We start from the raw sequence: 18,587 nt of genomic DNA on the forward strand, positions 1-18,587 counted from the left end.
TTAAAAACATTCCTGCCACATTTCTTTTAGGATTTCTGATTAATCTTATGGATAGGCTTTGCTTTGCTGTAAGGTTTTGTTTGTAGGTATTTGGGAATTATTCTCTTCTGGGTTTGTATCTTGAGCATCCCTAGCATTGTGATTGCTCTGTTTCTTTTTCTTTGATTGACATATTTTTCCAGTGGCCTGCTCTGAACATCCCAGGGATGCTGGAGTAGCTGAAAGCTCTGAGTGCTCAATTTGGGATTGCAGACCCTCTGGGAATGCTGTCCTGAGTCAGGGATGAAGTCCACTATCCTCTCTGTTGTCCTAGCTTAGAGTTCTGGATTCTGAATCTGTGCTCTTGCTTTCTCCCTCTCTCCCTCAAGAGATCCTGGGTCTGAGATTGAGTCTGTAATCACTGGCTGTTTCTGACCCACTGGCCTGGGTCAGAATTCTAGGTACTAAATCTGGGAGCCTGGCCCAATCCTGTTCCACAGTTCCTGCCCTGATTACTTGTCTGCACATCAAATGTGTGATCTTGGGCTGGAGAAGTGATCCATTGTTACTTCTTCCTTGATTTCCTGGTCATTTCTGTATTCTTCTTAGATCTTTTGTTAGGGAAAGTATAATAGAAATTGGACTGCCATCTTTCTTCTATTCTACCATTTTGGCTCAGTCTTCCTGAATTTCATTTCATGGGGTCCTCAACTTCTACCTCCCCTGTTCACTTCCCTCTTGTCTCCCCTCACTCTTACACTTCTCCGCCTCCTTACTAATCACATTGTCTGCGCCTGGTTTCCCTGCCTCCTTTCCGATGTTAAGAGTTATTAAGAATTTCTTTGAACTTGTCTTTTTGAGTTGTTGTATTTAACACTGAACCCAGAGCATGCAAGAGGGCCTGATTATGTCAGGGACTAAGCCCCTCCTCTTCAGTCCTTTCTAATTCCTTTTATTAAGATTTTCAGTTGCTCTTCAGTCATTTGGGTTTTTGGTTCAGGATTGGGTTTTTTGACTTTGGGGGGATTTCTTGGTTTTGGGTTTGTTTGTTTTTTTTTTTTTTTGGCAAAAATCCTAGAGTAGTTTGCCATTCCCTTATCTAGCTCATTTTACAGATGAGGAAACTGAGGCAAACAGGGTTAAACTTGGGACCCAAAGTCACCTAGCTATTAACTATCTGAGGTCAGATTTGAACTCAGGAAGATAAGTCTTTCTGGCTCCAGACCTGGCACACCATACAAAATAGCGCCACTTATTTTTACTATAAGAAATGTAAACTCCTTGAGGAAAGGGGCTGTCTTTTTCCCATGTATTTACATGGCCAGAACATAGCACAGTACCTGGTCCAAACGAAGTGCTTAATAAATGCTCTGTCATTCTATCTACTTACCTGCCTATCTAATTTTTTCATCATAAATAAATAAATGAGCTTGGAATGGCTTGACCTGTTCTTGACAAAGCCATACCAATTCATTACAATCATCACTTCTGTTTTGAAATGTTTGGGTAGCCATCCTGAAATTCTTCTGGAATTTTAACCAGGAAGTAAAGTCAGCCTCATCAGCTTACACTTTCCAGATTTTGCTCTCTTAACTTGGAGGGGGAAAATGAGGTTTTTTTCTTTCTTTCTTTTAATTTAATAATATTTTTTCAATTACATATAAATACAATTTTCAACATTCATTTTTTGGAAAGATTTTGAGCTTTAAACTTTTCTCTCTTCCTCCTTCTTTTCTCCTTCTTCCCCAAGACAGGAAGGGATCTGATATCGGTTATACATGTGCAATCATGTGAAACATTTCCATATTAGTCATATTGTAAAGGAAGAAACAGAACAAAAGGAAAAAAAACATTAAAAAAATTGAGAAAATTATGCTTTCATCTACATTCAGGCTGCATCAGTTCTTTCTCTGGATTCAGATGGCATTTGGACTTGTCTTGGATCATTGTAGAAGAACTAAATCAATCATAGTTGATCATTGCAACACATTACTGTTACTTTGTACATATTCTCCTGGTTCTGCTCACTTCATTCAGCCTTAATTCATATAAGTCTTCCCAGCTTTTTTCTGAAATCTCCCTGTTCATCTCTTTATTTAGCCAATAGTATTTCATTACAATCATATACAACAATTTGCTCAGTCATTCCCCAATTGATGACATCCCCATAATTTCCAATTCTTTGCTACCACAAAAAGAACTGCTATAAATATTTTTGTAGCTATAGGTCCTTTTCCCTGTTTTACTATCTTTTTGAGATACAGACTCTGTAGTAGCACTGCTGGATCAAAGGATATGAACACTTTAAAGCCTTTTAGACATAATTTCAAATTGTTCTCCGGAATGGTTAGATCAGTTTTCAACTCCACCAACAATGCATTAGTGTCCCAATTTCCCCACAAAAGATGAATTCAAATCCTGACTCAGACATTTACTAGCTTTGTGATCCTGAGAAAACCCTCCCTGACTTTTTCCCCTGAGCCTCAGTTTTCCCATCTGCATGAGAGTTTTGGACTTAATGGCCTCTAAGATTCCTTTAACTCTAAATCTAGATCCTTTTATGAAAATTAGGATGGTGCTCTAGACCTCTGACCCACTCCCATTCTTCATGATTTTTCAAAGTTCAGTAAACTAATTGACTGATTCTTTTAGTCACCTAAGTTATGAGTCATCAGCGCCAGCTGATCCAAACTTCTTTATTGCTGAAAGGAATTCAGAGTTCATCAAGACTTTTATAGGTGAGGCAATTGGGGTCCAGAGGGAGTGATGACTGATCCAGAATCACATTTTTAATAAGTGATTGAGATGGGATTTGAATCTAGATCTTCTGGGACTTCTATCCAATATACCACAGACTGCCAAGTTCTCTCATTATCTCCTCACTTCTTATGAATTTCTGCTTTTCTATTGGTCTTTCTTTTTCCATTTTATCCATTTCAAACATATTTTCCTTGGAAGAGAATACAAATCAAGATCTTCCTTCTGTAATTATCCCAACTATTCTGAGTAGTTGTGTATTCCTTAGTTGTTCTCTTTGGACAAATGCTTTTTTTCTGCTCATCAGAATTCCTTAACTTTTTAACACATCCAGCCCCAGAATTCACAGAGTCTCACTGAATCTCAGAGCTGGGAGGAAACTCAGGGACTCAATAATTAAATTCATGCGTGAACAAAAATTCTCCTTTGAGAGTGGGGACCACTTGGGTTTTGAATGCTTGTAGTATTTCATTTTTTTTTCAGGCATCTATGGCTCTTCCTGACCTTATTTGGGGTTTTCTTGGCAAAGATCCTGGAGTGGTTTGCCATTTCCTTTTTTACAAGTGAGGAAACTGAGGCAAAGAGGACTAAGTGACTTGTTCAGGGTCAAATAGCTAGTAAATGTTTGAGGTCAAATTTGAACTCACAAAGATGAATCTTCCCGACTCTTGGGCCAATGTTCTATCCACTTTGCTACCCAGCTGCCTTGTTTGTCACATAATAAGCACTTGATTAATGTTTGTTAATTAATTTATAAAGGGACACCTATTCCCTTTGCAGCAAAAACAGTCAAGTGTACAATTTCTTTCTTGAATTAAGTCTATCAAGATGCTCACTCAACTTTGTAACAGTTCTAATTGTTAGAAAGTTATTTGGAGTTCCTCTCCTCTACCCCCAACAAGGCTAAAGTTGCCTTTTTGTAACTTCTATCCATGGATCCTATTTCTTCCTCCTGGAACCAAATCAAGTCGAACCAGTCCATGCAAACAAACCCTGTCTTACCATCACTTCTGCTTAATTAGCCTTTAAATTCTAAAAGACAATTCCTATACCCCACTCTAAAGCTTTCTTTTTGTTTATTCTTTTCTAGGCCTGTGACACCTCTGCAATATAATCTTTTTATTTCATCCCATTAAACCTCTGGCTCATTATGAAGTTATCTCAGGTGTATATAGTATAACTGTGATGTTTTTATGAAAGCTATTTCTTAACAAGATCATGGGGGAATGATGAAAAGCATGATTTTATTATCCTGAATGGTAAGTATTTCAGTAACTAGAGAATTAGGTAAAAGAATCATATATTTTAGAAAGGGATAAAACTGTTTTAACTTTTAAAAGAAAGGAATTATAGATTTACAGGAAAAGATCTAGGAAAAAAATAGTGGACCCCAATTTCAGAATACTGTAAACCTGGTAGTGTAATATGGCAACCTAAAAAAGCTAATTGGTTTAAGAAAGGGAGAATATGCATAATATTAGAAATGATAATCACTTGGTCAGCTTATATCTGTAGTCTCGTGCTTTCCTCTGGGTAGCAGATTTTGGGAGGAATATTGACAAACTTCAGACTGTCCAGAGGAGGGTAACCAGGTTGATGAAAGGCCTTGAGACTATGTCCTATGCAGATGGATTGAATGAATTGGAGATGTTGAGTCTGAAGGAAAAAAGGAATGGGGGGAACATGATCACTGTCTAAATATTTGAAGGATTGTCACATGGATGGGGGATTAGGCTTATAGAATTAGCTCCTTGAGCCCAGGAACTATTTTTTTTTACCTTTGTCTTTCTGTCCCTAGTATCTGACCCATAATATTTTGTTTATAGTAAATCATATAGACTCCTTGATTCCAGTGTTGTTTCCTTCTTTGTGTCTTCAATCTAGCATAGTACCCAGCACATTAATAAATGTTTATTGACTGATAAATTATTCTTGAATTGACTTGACAGAATTCTGTTTGATCCCATGGAACAGAATCGGGAACAAGGGATAGAAGTTGTAGAAAGATAGATTTAGACTTGACGTCAGGGGCAACTTCCTAAGTCCAAGAATGGAATGGAATGGATTGGGGAGTAATGAGTTTCCACTCCCTGAAAGTCTTCAAGGCTGATCATTTGTCAGGAATGTTTTAGAGAGGATTCTTGCACGTGTAACAGTTAGACCAGATGGTCTCTGAGATCCTTTCCTATTCACAAATTCTGTGGTTTTATGAAATACCACATCCTCTCTGAAGCCTTCATTAACTCTCCAGCTGAAAGTTGTCTCTACCTTATCTGAAAACTTTTTTTTTTATAAAGAAACTATCTCAGGGTGTTTATCATGTTTTAACTTGTGTTATAGTTATTCGTGTTTATCTTCTCTTCCCTAGATGATTAAATACACCTTGAAAGTAGGGGACTTTCAATTTCCTCCTAGTGCTGAACACAAGGCACAGAAAATGTTGTGTTTGAATGAATGTCTGGGTAACTGGATGAATGAATAGATGGATGGATGAATGGATGAATGATGAATATTGCCAGCTTCTTCTGGGAAGCTCAAGCAAAAGGAAGGGTAGAAAGATAAGTACATAGCCATCAATTGGGTAATGGCTGGATGAATTGTGGTATAGAGATATAATGAAATTGTGCTGTGAGTCTGAGAAAAAAAAATAGTTTCAAAGATACATGGAAAGACTTCTTTGAACTGATGAAGATTAAAATAGGCAGAACTGGGAGAACAAATTATACTATGACATTAATATTATAAAAACGAGCAATTTACAAACCAGCAATTCTGACTTTGACAGAATTATACTTTTGGAAGGAAGATGAATCTGGCTGTATAGAATAGATTGGAGGAACTAGAAAGGAAATGAATAAGAAGACAGATGATTACCTAGGCTAGAGGTAATGAGAGCTTGTACTAGGGCAGTAATGGAAATGGAAAGGGAAGGAACAGGAGGGACATTTTGAAGGTAAAATGAGTAGGATTTGGTGAGTGATTAATCATATAGATTTGGGAAAAGGGAAGATATAAAGATGATTCTGGCGTTTTGAATATGAATGATTGGAACAATGGTGGAACTATTGAAAGGAAATGAAAAGTTTCAAAGTGGTTTGGAGGAAAAAAATGCTGTGTTTTGGTCATAGGTAATTTTGAGCCGGGTTAGAGTTAGAGGAGAAGAATTAAAATTTTGATTCTTTCCCCTTGTGATCTCAAGTCAAATCCAGTTGAGTTAACAATATTTATGCTCTCATTATATGTCAAACACTATACTAAGGGTTTGGGATACACAAAAAGAGAAAAAAAATAATTTTGGTCTTCAAAAAGTACACACCATAATATGGAAGAAAACATGAGAATGGTTATGTACAACTAAGACATACAGGATAAATTGAAGGAAATCTGAGAGAAGGTTTTAGTTTAGCTTTTGTTTTTTGTTCTTATTCTTATCTACCATATAGAATAGGTATAAGGACTAGACTTATTATGTTATTGATCCAGGGAATTAACTTCCTCTCCCTTCTTTGCCACTTAGAGGGTTTTTTAGACCAGAGAGATTAAATGACTGACTCAGGGTCATACAAACAATAGGTAAATTAAAACCGAGTATTTCGGACTCCCAAGTCAGCTATCTAACCATTGCATCATGATTTTGTGTCTCCCACCTGGGAGACCAAGCAGTATTCAATCAATTTAATTTAAGAATCATTTATTCATGAATCATTTGGCTTCTCCTGGCCTTAATCTCTTTAGCTATAAAAATAGGTGTTCCATCAGAGAACCTCAGGGGTCCCCCTTGGTCTCTAAATCCCTTTCTTTGTTCCTCTGCGTAGGAGGCTGAATATCTGAAATGCGGAGGAATGAGAGTCATGTTCTCTACTCCAGCTTTACTCGTCCCTCAGGAATGCTGATCCCAGGACAGATCATAAATAACTTGGCTTTCATTCCCTGCATCCCTTCCCCATTAACTGTCCGAGCCTTGCCTAATAAAAGCATCTCCAAATATAGAAACTTCAGAAATATGGCTTTGCCAAGAGTCCGAGTTCTTCAGCTCATCAGAAAATAGGGAATCTCTGGTCTCCTTTTACTCTGCTCTCTTTGATTCTAACGACCTTCCCTCTTCCCAGCCATCTACCATATAGGCCAGGGCTCTCAGGAACTGGGTAGGAATTTTATGAAGACAAATTGAACCAAAAACCTGGATGCATTGGGAGTGAGGGAAACGGTAGATATGTGAACACAAGGTACAGTGATTGCCGCTATAAGTCAACATCCACGACAAATCGCCGAAATTTTTTAGGGAGAGCAGGATGAAATGAATATAATTCACAGAACCTGAAAAATGGTCTATTTGGTGTATAAATTTTTATTTGGAGGCTGTTTTTTTCTTTTTCCTTTTTTTGGGGTTCTGTTTTAAGGAACATTAAAAATTCACCAACAATCAGAGCCCTGAGTTGATAGGAATAAACAGCTCCTTTTATTTAGGCTTTGTTACTAAGGTCCCCCCAAAAGTCACTGGGGTGTTGGGAAGGCCTTAAGAATGTGAAAAACAGCTGAGTGCAAAATGCTCTTTATTCTGGGACCTATCTCTTTGATAGACCGGAGGGTACCAGGGATGTCATATTTCACTGTATTGATTCTAATTGGATAAGATGTTGGCTAATAAAGGAACATCATGAAATGAGATGTAGGTGATCTCATGGGCCTGTGGAGGGGAAAATGAAATCAGTCACAAAAGTGAACGTGTAATTATTGGGAAATGTATCCCTCTGGCAACTGAGTTCAATTCAAGAGGCATTATTATGCCTTGTAATCGAAGTGACAAGACTTGAGTTTGAATCCTACCTTTCCTGACTTACTACTTTGTTCAATTTGTTTAAACTCTTTCCAAACGTCAGTTTCCTTATCTATAAAATGAGGAGCTTGGATATGTGACCTTTAAGATCTCTTTCAGCCCTAGATCCATGATCCCCAAACCCCCAAAATCTGATGGCAGCAAAGGTTTTGACTGGGGGGAGAAGAGGGAGAGAAAACGGGGTGTTCAGAAGTAAGAATGAGATTGGCTGAAATCAATTTCCCAGATGGAACAAATGTACAAATTCAGGAGTAGAAGTAAGAAGGTCAGATGGACAGTAGAGTTCTCCCCTCTGTGGCAAGAACAAAATTAATTCCCCTGGAAACCTTATTTGTATTCCTGAGTAATCTGTTGTTAGAGAAAGAAAATGATTTGCATGCTGGTGCTACTGGGAGTTCCTGGGGCTAACAGATCTCTCTCCTCTTCCTTCCCCACCTTTCCTTCTCCCTAGTTCAACCACTGTCATGGTGCTTGAGAGCAGGTGAGGACACAGATAAAGTCAGGGACCTCAGGGAGCAAAAGATGCAAATGGTGTGTGTGTGTGTGTGTGTGTGTGTGTGTGTTATTAGACAGTTGTTGAAGAGTCTCGGTATGGAGCTTCAGGAGAAAACACAAAGTGCTGTGTTGAAGGCTTTAATCAATTCTGGGCTTTTTTCTTTCTTTCTTTCTTCCCTTCCTTCCTTTTTCCATTTTTCTTCCTTCTTTCCTTCTGTTTTTCTTTCTTCCTTTTTTCTTTTTTCTTCCTTCTTTCTTTCCTTCCTTTTCTTCCTTTCTCCCTCCTCTTCCCCCCTCCCCTCTTCAGCCCACTTGTCCTGGCTTCCATTGTAGAGTCCTGAATAACAGACAACACTGCTAGGAGATCAAGCCATACAAAAACAACAGCCTTAGGGGCTTTCAGGAAAGAGTGTCCTCAAAACCTCCAGCAAAACTAAACAATCAACCTCCAGAAATCCCTTGGTGTGAATTGTGGAGTGTTAATCCACTTTGCTCTTATCCCGGAATAAAAATCTAGGTCTTCGGGGAGGGGGTTGGCAAGGAGCTACCCAGTCCTGGCCTCCTTGGGTTCTTGGGTTGAGGGGAGGAGAAAGGGGGAGAGTAGCAGCAGAGAGGTAGGGGAAGGGAGAGAAGAGGACCATTGCTTTTTTAAAGGATTTAGTGAAAGTCTAATCTGACTTGAAAAGTGAAAGTAGAACATGTCCACAGTTCTGGGGGCTGTGAGGAATCGTAACCCCCAATTTAAACTGGGGGGTTGAAATTAAAGTTGGGGGTAAATACCGGTAAATAAAAATAATCAAATTGTTTTTGAAAAAAAAAACAATTGAAAGGGAGTAGGGGAAAGGTTGAGAGAGGGGGAGAAAGACAAGGGAGAAAGATAGACAAAAGATAACTAGAAAGAGAGGGAGGTAGAGAGAAAAGATAAGTGACAGAGTCTCAGAGAGGGGAAAGACAGAGAAAGGAAGAGGAAGAGGGGAAAGGGGGAAAGAAACAGAAAAAGAAGGGAGGGAAGGAAGGAGGGAGGGAGGGAGGGAGAGAGAGAGAGAGAGAGAGAGAGAGAGAGAGAGAGAGAGAGAGAGAGAGAGAGAGAGAGAGAGAGAGAGAGAGAGAGTCTCCAGGCTCGAAACAGAGCCGGGCGGGCAGAGGCAAGGACAAAGGCAGGAGCTGCAACGCAGGAGGGAGGAGAGGAGGGAGGGAGACACCCAGATAGAAGGAGGGGGTGCAGGGCCGGCGGCAGAGCCAGAAGGCCAAGACCACGGGGCCCTGTTGGGGGAGCGGAGCGGGCAGTGGGAGCGAGGGGCTGCCGAGCCTTCGGGCGCTGGGGGCAGGGGCAGCCGCCGGGCGGGGAGCGGGAGCAGCAGCCGCAGCAGCAGCAGCAGCAAGGCTTCCCCCGGCAGGAAGTGGCCCAGCGGGGGGGAAGGGAGTGTCGGGAGGAAGTGGAGACTCTGTAGAGGCTCTCGTCCCCGGGCTGGGAAGGGAGAGTCTCGGCAGGGCCTGCAGGCTTCCTCGCCCGGCTCCGGCCCGCGGCTGGGGGGTGGTGGCCATGGACAGAGCTCGCGCGGGCTGGCTCCAGTGATGCTCTTCTAGGTCGGCGCGGGCCCGAGCCTCCATCTGGCTCCCAGGTCACCGGCAGCATGGCCTCGGGAGCCGGGCCGGCCTTCGAAGACCTCCCCCACGACGGCACGTGCGACGCCTGTGAGCCCGACGAGGCCGAGCGGGCGGTGCAGCTCTGCGACAGCTGCGGCTTCTGCTACTGCCAGCCCCACGCCCGCGAGCACCGCCAGAGGTACGGCAGCCACCGGCTGTGGGACTACGGGGGTCCCGACGGCGGCCGCGAGGAGCCCGAGAAGCTGGAGAGGAAGAAGTGCTCCGAGCACGGCCAGGAGCTGAGCCTCTACTGCAAGGAAGACGAGCAGATCATCTGCACGCTGTGCGCCGTGGCGGGCTCCCACCAGCAGCACCCCCTCAGCACCTTGGACGAAGCCTACGACATCATGAGGGTGAGGATGGGGCGCTCTGGGGAGCAGGGCTGGGCCAGTCAGGGGTGGGACCCCAACCTCGCCCCTTTCTCCCCCCATCCCTCAATCTGAGAGGTCAGGCCTGGTGGGGACCCCTCTCCCAAGTTTAGAGAGCACCTTGGGGGTAAAGATGGGGTCCTGGGGGAGGGGGAGGATCTCAGGCCACACAAGGGTTGGGAACCCGTCCTCATCCTCCTTTTCCTCCAGTCTCCATAGAGGCAAACTTCCTGTGATACTGTCACCCTGTTATCATGAGGATACCAGGAGGTATCAGGGTGCCCAGAGGCCCCGTGTTGAGCTCTAGTATCCATCAGGTGTTTGGACACCAAGCTCATCCCTTCCCCCTCAATCCATTTTTCATATCCAAAGAAGCTATGGCTTTCTGGCCCATTTCAGGGGCCCATTTAGATCAGGAGTAGTAGGAACTTGGATCCTGCATCTAGAGCCAGAGAGGAGACCCCAGTGGTTATTTAGCCAGCCCTGTTTTAAGGATGAGAAAACCCAAGTCAAGAGAGACTTAAGTGACTGAGGATTCAAGGTCTAGAACTGTATTGACTTTAGTCACTAGTCAGCTTTATTGTTACAGATGAGGAAACTGAGTCTCAAGTGACTTAGGATGCTAGATTTGGAGAATCTTAAATGCCGATTAGCCCAGACCCCTCATGTACATCTGAATCTGGAATAAATGATGTCACACCACACAAATGTCAAGCCCATAAATCACTGGAAGCAGAAAAGTGTTGAATTGTTCTTCACTCAAGGAACCTTCTCCTAAGGTCCTACACCAATGATTTATGATGACTTTTAGGAAAGAAACCATTTCAGTTTGGGCTTTGAGTCCCCCAAACCTAGAGCACATAGTAGGGGCTTGATCTGTGCTTGCCAGTTATTGATTGAGTCCTTCATTATAGAGATGAATCCTCCCTCTATGAATATAGGGAGAAGACCTACCTTGCTTTTAGTAGCTGGTTCTATGAGCCAGACCTTTTATGGATTTGAAGCTGGACAGCACCTTTGAGATTAACTGATCCACCCTCACTTTTACAGATGAAGAAATTATTGAATTTGTGATCACCCATACTTGATGTCTTTTCCAATTATTAAGGGACTTTTAGAGTTTAGGTTCCCATGGTATTAGCCTTTGAGAACCCAGCATCAGCTCCCAGATATGATAAATAATGGTGTAGGGCTGTAGGAGAGAGAACCTAGAATTGAGAGAGTTAGAGACAGAAACAATTCAATCCCTTTTGTGAGCTTGGCTTATGTGTGATTTGACTCAAGAATCAAATGCTTCTAGCTGGGTGATCCTGGGAAAGTCATTTAACTTCTGCCTGCCTCAGATTCCTTCTCTGTAAAATGGGATCATAAAAGCAGCTATGAGATAATGTTTATAAAGCTCTTTGCACATCTTAAAACTTGGTAAAAATCCTAGCTGTTATTGTTGTTATTTTTATTATTCGTGGGGAAATAAAAAATTAATAAAGAAACAGGCTTTGCCCCCATGTAGTTTCCATTCTAGTGAGAGGAATAATACCTGTACAAAAGCAAATCTGATTTGAAGTGTAATGTGATGTAGATAAGGGCACAAGTGTGGTGAGAAGTTTGAGAAGGGTAAGGTCTTCTAGTTGAAATCTCACTTTTTATAGTTAGAAACTAAGACTCAGAATGATTGGTAAAGGCAAAGACAGGGTAGCCAGAGAGATTCAATGAATGCCAAAGGAAATTGATAAAGTAGATGTGAAGCTCAAAGTGCAAAATAAATAAATAAATAAAGATGCCCATGGTCCAAATGGTCTAGGAGTCTGCCTCTGAGCAAATAGGGAGGAAAGGAAGAGAAAGAACACAGAAAACCAGAAAGATTCTCCAAGAGTACATCAGTCAAAATGGGTCTTCTACAACCCAAAGGTGGTCATGAATCCAAAGATTGAAAGGAAGTTGGGAAATTGGGCCAAGGTCCATATCTTCTAATAACTAATAATGGCTATCTCAGGATCATGAATACAGGGTTATTCATAGTTTTAAAGCTGGAAGGAGTTATCTAATTCAAACTCCTCATTTTAAATTGGAAGATGCTGAGTTCTAGAAGACCATCAGAGGCAGGATTTGAATTCAGCTTTTCTGATTCAAGAGCTGCAATTTCCAGAGCATCTCACTGCCGCTGTTGTCCATTTGCTCATGTCATATTTCTGATTGGCATTAGGCATGAAAACTGTGTGTTTTTTTCTTGAAAACAAGGATTGTGTGTACAACTTCAACCTAGTGCCTTCTCTTCCTCTCTTTCTCTACTCCCCAACCCCAAAAGAAAAAGGAATGCATTGAAAAAACATGAGAACTGAAGGAAAACCTAGGTAATTGGGAAAATGGCTCAAGTAGTCAAAAATGTTAATGAACACATCTACCAAATGCCCAGCGCTATGCTAGGCACTGGGAGGGAAGTGAAGAGGAAAAAAAGATGTATTTGACCAACAACCACCATAAACTTGTTTTTATTTTCATCTCGAGGGCACCCTTGAAGGCTAAGAGTGGGAGGGAAGAGCTGCCTTGGTGGAAACAAGATGGAGGTGGGGGGCATCTTGAAAGTGGGTGGCAAATATGCTGGGAACATTTGTGATTTGGAAGGAGGTGGAAGAATTTTAAGTGTGCCAGAGGAAATCCCTACTTCAGGTGCAATTTTGACTCCCCTCAGAAGGCAGGGAAGGAAACCCAGTTCTCAAAGGCTTTGCCAAGAGAGAACATAAGCTCTTGTGGTGGTCTGATGGCCCTATTAAACTGGAAGATTTTCAGGTGTCTGTTCTTCAAGTTCCAATAAAACCTAAGTTTCATGAGGGCAGGATCTCTGCTATTTTGTTTTTATATCTCCAGTGCACTTTGACATAGCGCCTTTCCTATAGAAGGCACCTAATAAATGCTTATGGATTAATTGACTAGCCTAACTTAAAACAAAGCATGCACCTCTCCAAAATGGCTTTAGAGCAATTAATTTTTTGTCTGGACAATTCTTTTTTTATAATAGCTTTTTATTTTCAAAATACATGCAATGATAGTTTTCAGCATTTACCCTTGCAAAACCTTGTGTCCCAAAATTTTCTCCCTTCCCTCCACTCCCTCCCTTAGATAGCAATCTATGTTTAACATACACAATTCTTCTATACATATTTCCTCATTTAGCATGCCATGTGAGAAAAATTAGATCAAAAAGGGAAAAAATGAGAAAAAAATAAAGCAAGCAAACAACAAAAAAGGTGAAAATACTCTGTTGTGATCCACATTCAGTTCCCCCCAGTCTTTCTAGAGTCAGATGGCTCTCTCCATCACCAGTGTATTGGAATTGGCCTGAATCACTTCATTGTTGAAAAGAGCCACATCCATCAGAATTGATCATCGTATAATCTTTCTGTTGCCGTGTACAATGAATTCCTGGTTCTGCTCATTTCACTTAGCATCAATTCATATAAGTCTCCCCAGGTCTCTCTGAAATCCTCCTGCTGATCATTTCTTATGGAACAATAATATTCCATAACATTCATATACCATAACTTATTCAGCCATCTCCAATTGATGGGCATCTACTCAGTTTCCAATTTCTTACCACTACAAAAAGGGCTGTTTTTTTTTTTTTGCACATTTTTGCACAGGTGGGTTCTTTTTCTTTTTAAGGATACAAGCCCAGTAGAGACACTACTGGATTAAAGGGTAATAGTTTCATAACCATTTGGGCATAGTTCCATATTGCTCTCCAGAATGGTAGAATCACTTCATAACTCCACCAACAATATATTAATACCACAGTTTTCCCACATTCTTTCCAACGTTTATCATTATCGTTTCCTATTATCTTAGCCAGTCTGAGAGGTGTGTAATGGAACCTCAGAGCTGATGGTTAGACAGTTCTTAAAGATCTAAAGTGCCCTTCTGAAATTACCTCAACTAATAAGCATTAATTAACAACTCACATAGACCATCAAATATTGACTAAGCACTATGAACCAGCACTTTGCTGGGTACTGGAAATGCAAAGATGAAGAATGAAGCTGTTCCTTCCCTCCAGTTGCTAGGAAACTGGGCTGATATTAGCCATTGTGGAAGTTGGCTAAAAAATTGGCTCATTGTGGAAGGTCAAGATGGGTCAAAGTAGCTGGGACTTGTGCATTTTTTAATTGAGAAGCCTTTGAGTCAGTTCTATGATAACACTAAAACCTCAGCCTTATTTTTTGACATTTCTAAATTTTCTTCTTTTCCTCTTTGTCCTCTCAGTGACCAATTGTCCACTCTGATAATTTGTGAAATGTTGTGGCCCTTTAAAAATCTTGCATGATTCCTTCCTCCATTTGTTCAGCACTTACTAAGAGGTCTGGACTTGGAACCATGAGCGATTTGGGTTCAAATCCCAACTCAACTTATACCAGCTGGGTAACCCTTGGCTTAACCTTGCTGTCCCTTAATTTCTCTATTTGTGAAATGGGGATGCTGAAACAAAATGCTTGTAGATCTTAAAGTGACAGTGAAATAGAATTCACTACTTGGAAGGGGTGTGAGAGATGAACTGGGACAAATCACCTGACTGAGTCCTCAGTCCTTATCTATAAAATGGTAGATGGGATTGGATGGTCTCTGAGGTCCAAGCCAACTGTGGACCTGTCTTCCTACCTCTGGACCAGTGCTCTGTCTGTTCTCCTTAATGGGCAAAGCTTCCTGAGAAGCTTTGGAGAGAAAGGCTGGGGTACAAAGCCCTGATGACAGGACAGCATCATCTGCTTCTCACAGAACTAGGTAGCTCTCTAAAACTCATCATAGAATAGTTACCAAATTTCACATACATCCACAAAATCAAGGTCTGTACCAAAAAGCACCCAACTTCTTAACTCACATAAAGTGGAAAATTTACAAATCTCTGTCTCCTGTCTCTGTCTCTGTCTCTGTCTCTGTCTCTGTCTCTCTCTCTCTCTCTCTCTCTCTCTCTCTCTCTCTCTCTCTCTCTCTCTCTCTCTCTTCTCTTCTCTTTCTGTCTCTCTGTCTCTTTCTCTCCTCTCTTTATTTCTCTTCTCTCTCTCTCTCTTCCTCTCCTTTTGATGACCTTGGACAAATCCCTTCTTCTTTCCTGGGGCTGTTTTCCCATCTATAAAATAAAGGAGCTGTCCTCTAAAGATCCTTTCTGCTAGATATCTGTATTCTTAGGAGTCCAGGCTTCCAAAAGGAGTGATTAAGTGAGGCTTTGGGAGCACCTGGAACAGTGGGTGCCTGAGAACAGGTGAAGTGTGGATTCTGTCCCTTTCCACCTGACTTGAGTGCTTGGGGGCGGCCCCTCCTGGGAGCAGAGGGGCCCAGGCTGGAGTCCCTGCTCATGCATTTCAATGAGTTAGTGTGTCTACGTGGGTGTTTCCTCCCTCCCACCCCCCAATATTCTTCCAAAAAAGGAGTCACTTTCTCAGCATTGCTCTTTAGTACTAGAAACAATCTTTTCTCAGTGTCAAAGATATGATTTCAATTGGAAACCACTTCAATTTTTAGGAAAGTGAGTTTGTTAAGCTCAAAATTTTAAACAGTAAAAAAATTTAAAAGATTTCAGAGAGAAAGAAACAATTTGGAACAAATTTAGCTTCTGTTGGTGGGGTATATCTCCTTGGTGGAGAGGGTTTATCATTACCATTATGATACTATCTATGCTATACTATTCTATACTCTACTATCAGAAACTTCCTGATCTCCAGCTAGGAGAAAATATCCTCTCCTGGAAACTGATGGGAGCTTGACTCTTCCCATCAGGGATCTCCATCAGAATTAATAAGTCCAAATAAAGTATGGATAAGGCATTGGACATTAAGTCCAAAAGATTTGGATTCAAGTGGCTTCATGATCCTGGACAAGTCACTTACTTTCTGTCTGCCTCAGTTTCCCAAACTGGAAAATGGGATTAATAATAGCCCTGTTTTGCAGGGTTGTTGTGATATAGTGAGTTATTTGTGAAATTTTTGGCACATAGTAGAACTGTATAAATGCGTATTTTGTCATTTCCCTTATATAAACCTCTATAGACCTCCATACCAATTCTTCTTCATCTTCTCTCCCACTTTTTTAGAATTTAAAAATTGAATTTGGAGGAGCCCTAGAGATCATCTCATTGAACCCCTTCATTTTGCATAGAAAAAACCCACCTTGATGACTCTGGGACAAGCCAAAGAGGAGATTGGACTTGTTCAGGCTGAAGGTGCTTTCCAACTACAAATCTGTGATCCTAGGAGACCAAGAGGAGTGAAGGAGTGGCTCTGCCACTAATTTACTATGTGATTTTGGGCAAATTGCCTTATTTACAAAATGAGGGTGCTTCAAGGGCCTTTCCCTCACTGAATCCTGATTTGTTTATCTGCCCATTTAGGGGGCTCGGATCCCTCAATTGCGTCACACTTGCCAAACCCACAAGAGACTGATTCATGAATCAGAATGACAACTTAATTATATTCTTAAGAAAGATAATGGGTAAATGAACCACAGTTTCCATCAGCCAGTCAGTACATTTGATTTCCAGAGAGATGGAATAGGAACTAGATATGGAATTTCTGCAATATGGGGAATTCTCAAATGAGGAAACTCCCTTAATAGTTATAGATTGACATCTTCTTTACAACTTAGATTTTTAAAGAGGTACTGAAGGCACTAAGAGGTTAATCAATTTGTTCAAGACACTCACCCAGGATATGTCCGAGGTAGGTCTTAAACCTAGGTCTCCCTGGCTCCTAAGCCAGCTCTTTTATCTATTGAGCTAACTCAGAAACTCATAAATACACACACACACACACACACACACACACACACACATATATATACATACATATATATATGTATATATATGTATATATGTGTATATATATATATTATGTATGTATGTGTATATATATATATGTATATATATATATATATATATATATATATATATATATATATATATATATATATATATATATATATATATTTGACTTTCCTGCCAATAAAGAAGGTTTGATTCATTGCTGTCTACAATCCTATGACATTCTTGTCCATATCTTCCCAATATGTTCACTGTGATAGAGCTACTCAATATGTAAGGAGGCCCTTAATTTTTTTTCTTTCTCAAATCTTTTACAATTTGTTTATTGTTTAAAATTCTAAGCTTAACAAACAATGAATAAAATGAGAATTTTTTATACATAATAGGACAGAAAAAGGGGAAGGTATGTTAAAGTATGGATTCCTATTATATACAACTTAATTTTATTTTTAAATATGTAATAAATGCACATGTATCTTCTAAGCTGTCCTGTTTGATTACTTCTGTTCTCTTCTGTGAATTAAAAATGTTTCAATGATCATATTTTTTTAAGGAGGAGTTACCCAATTTTCCTTCTCATCTCTCCTTTCTAACTCCCAATGGGGAAAAAAGAAAAAACAAAACTTTTATAGCAAATATACATACTGAAGTAAAACAAATCCCCATATTGACTCTATAATCTAAAACTGAATGTCTTACTCTGCATCTTGAGTCCATGCTTCTCTCTGTCAGGAAATGGGTAGTATCCTTTACTTTTGGCCCTCTGGAAGAATAGTTGATCATTGTCTTAATTAGAAATCTTTAATCTTTCAGGGTTTTATTTTGTTTTGTTTTTAATATCATTGTAACTATTGTGTAAATCCTTCTGGTTCTGCTCACTTTTTCATGCATCAGCTCATACAAATCTTCTCATGTTTCTCAACTTCCTGTGTGACCATGAGCAAATTGCCTCATTTATGAAATAATGGTGCTCTGACATCCTTTCCCTCATAAAGTGAGGTTTATTCATCAGCCCGTCTCATTTCTTACGGGGCCATAATATTCCATTACATTCATATGCCACAAATTGTTCAGCCATTCCCCTGCTGATGGACGCTCCCTTTGTTTCCAGTTATTTGCCACTACAAAAAGAGCTGCTCATAAATATTTTTGTCTATATGGATCCTTATCATCTTTCTTTGATTTCTGTGGAATGTTGACCTAGCAATGGTACCACTGGATCAAAGGTTATGCACAGCTTAGTGCCTTTTAGAGAATTATTTCAATTTGCTTTCCAAAATGACCAGGCTACTTCACAGCTCCCTCAACAATGCAACGATGTGCTAATATGTCTGTTTTCCCTCAGCCCCTCCAGTGATTATTATTTTCCTTTTTGTAATTGCTGATCTGGTGACTATGAGATGGAGCCTTAACATTGCTCATTCATCTTTCTTTAACTTAATTATTAGTGACTTGCATGACATTTTCCATATGATTGTTGTAGCTTGGATTTCTTTCATTGAGAACTTCCTGTTCATAGTCTTTGACCGTTTTATCTTTTGGGGAATGATTCTTCTTACAAATTTGAATCAGTTTCTTATTTATTTTGGATATGAAACTTTGACTAAAGAAACTTCAACTTAAGTCTTTTTTTTTTTTCTTTCCTAGTTACCTATTGACCTTCCATGATTTCTCCCAACATCTACTGAGGGTACCACTA

At 40.4% G+C, this 18,587-nt stretch overlaps 1 protein-coding gene across 1 annotated transcript in view; it reads left to right on the forward strand.

Moving 5' to 3' along the window:
* The first annotated feature begins 9,211 nt into the window (after nt 1-9,211).
* TRIM44 (tripartite motif containing 44) overlaps nt 9,212-18,587 on the forward strand; it is a 175,736-nt gene continuing 166,360 nt past the window's right edge. The window contains exon 1 of the mRNA XM_051967712.1: nt 9,212-10,068. Within this exon, the coding sequence (XP_051823672.1) occupies nt 9,703-10,068 (366 nt within the window). The 5' untranslated portion in view covers nt 9,212-9,702. The remainder of the gene's footprint in view (nt 10,069-18,587) is intronic.

The sequence above is a fragment of the Antechinus flavipes genome, chromosome 6 (genome assembly GCF_016432865.1).
Source record: "Antechinus flavipes isolate AdamAnt ecotype Samford, QLD, Australia chromosome 6, AdamAnt_v2, whole genome shotgun sequence".
Classification (NCBI taxonomy): domain Eukaryota; kingdom Metazoa; phylum Chordata; class Mammalia; order Dasyuromorphia; family Dasyuridae; genus Antechinus; species Antechinus flavipes.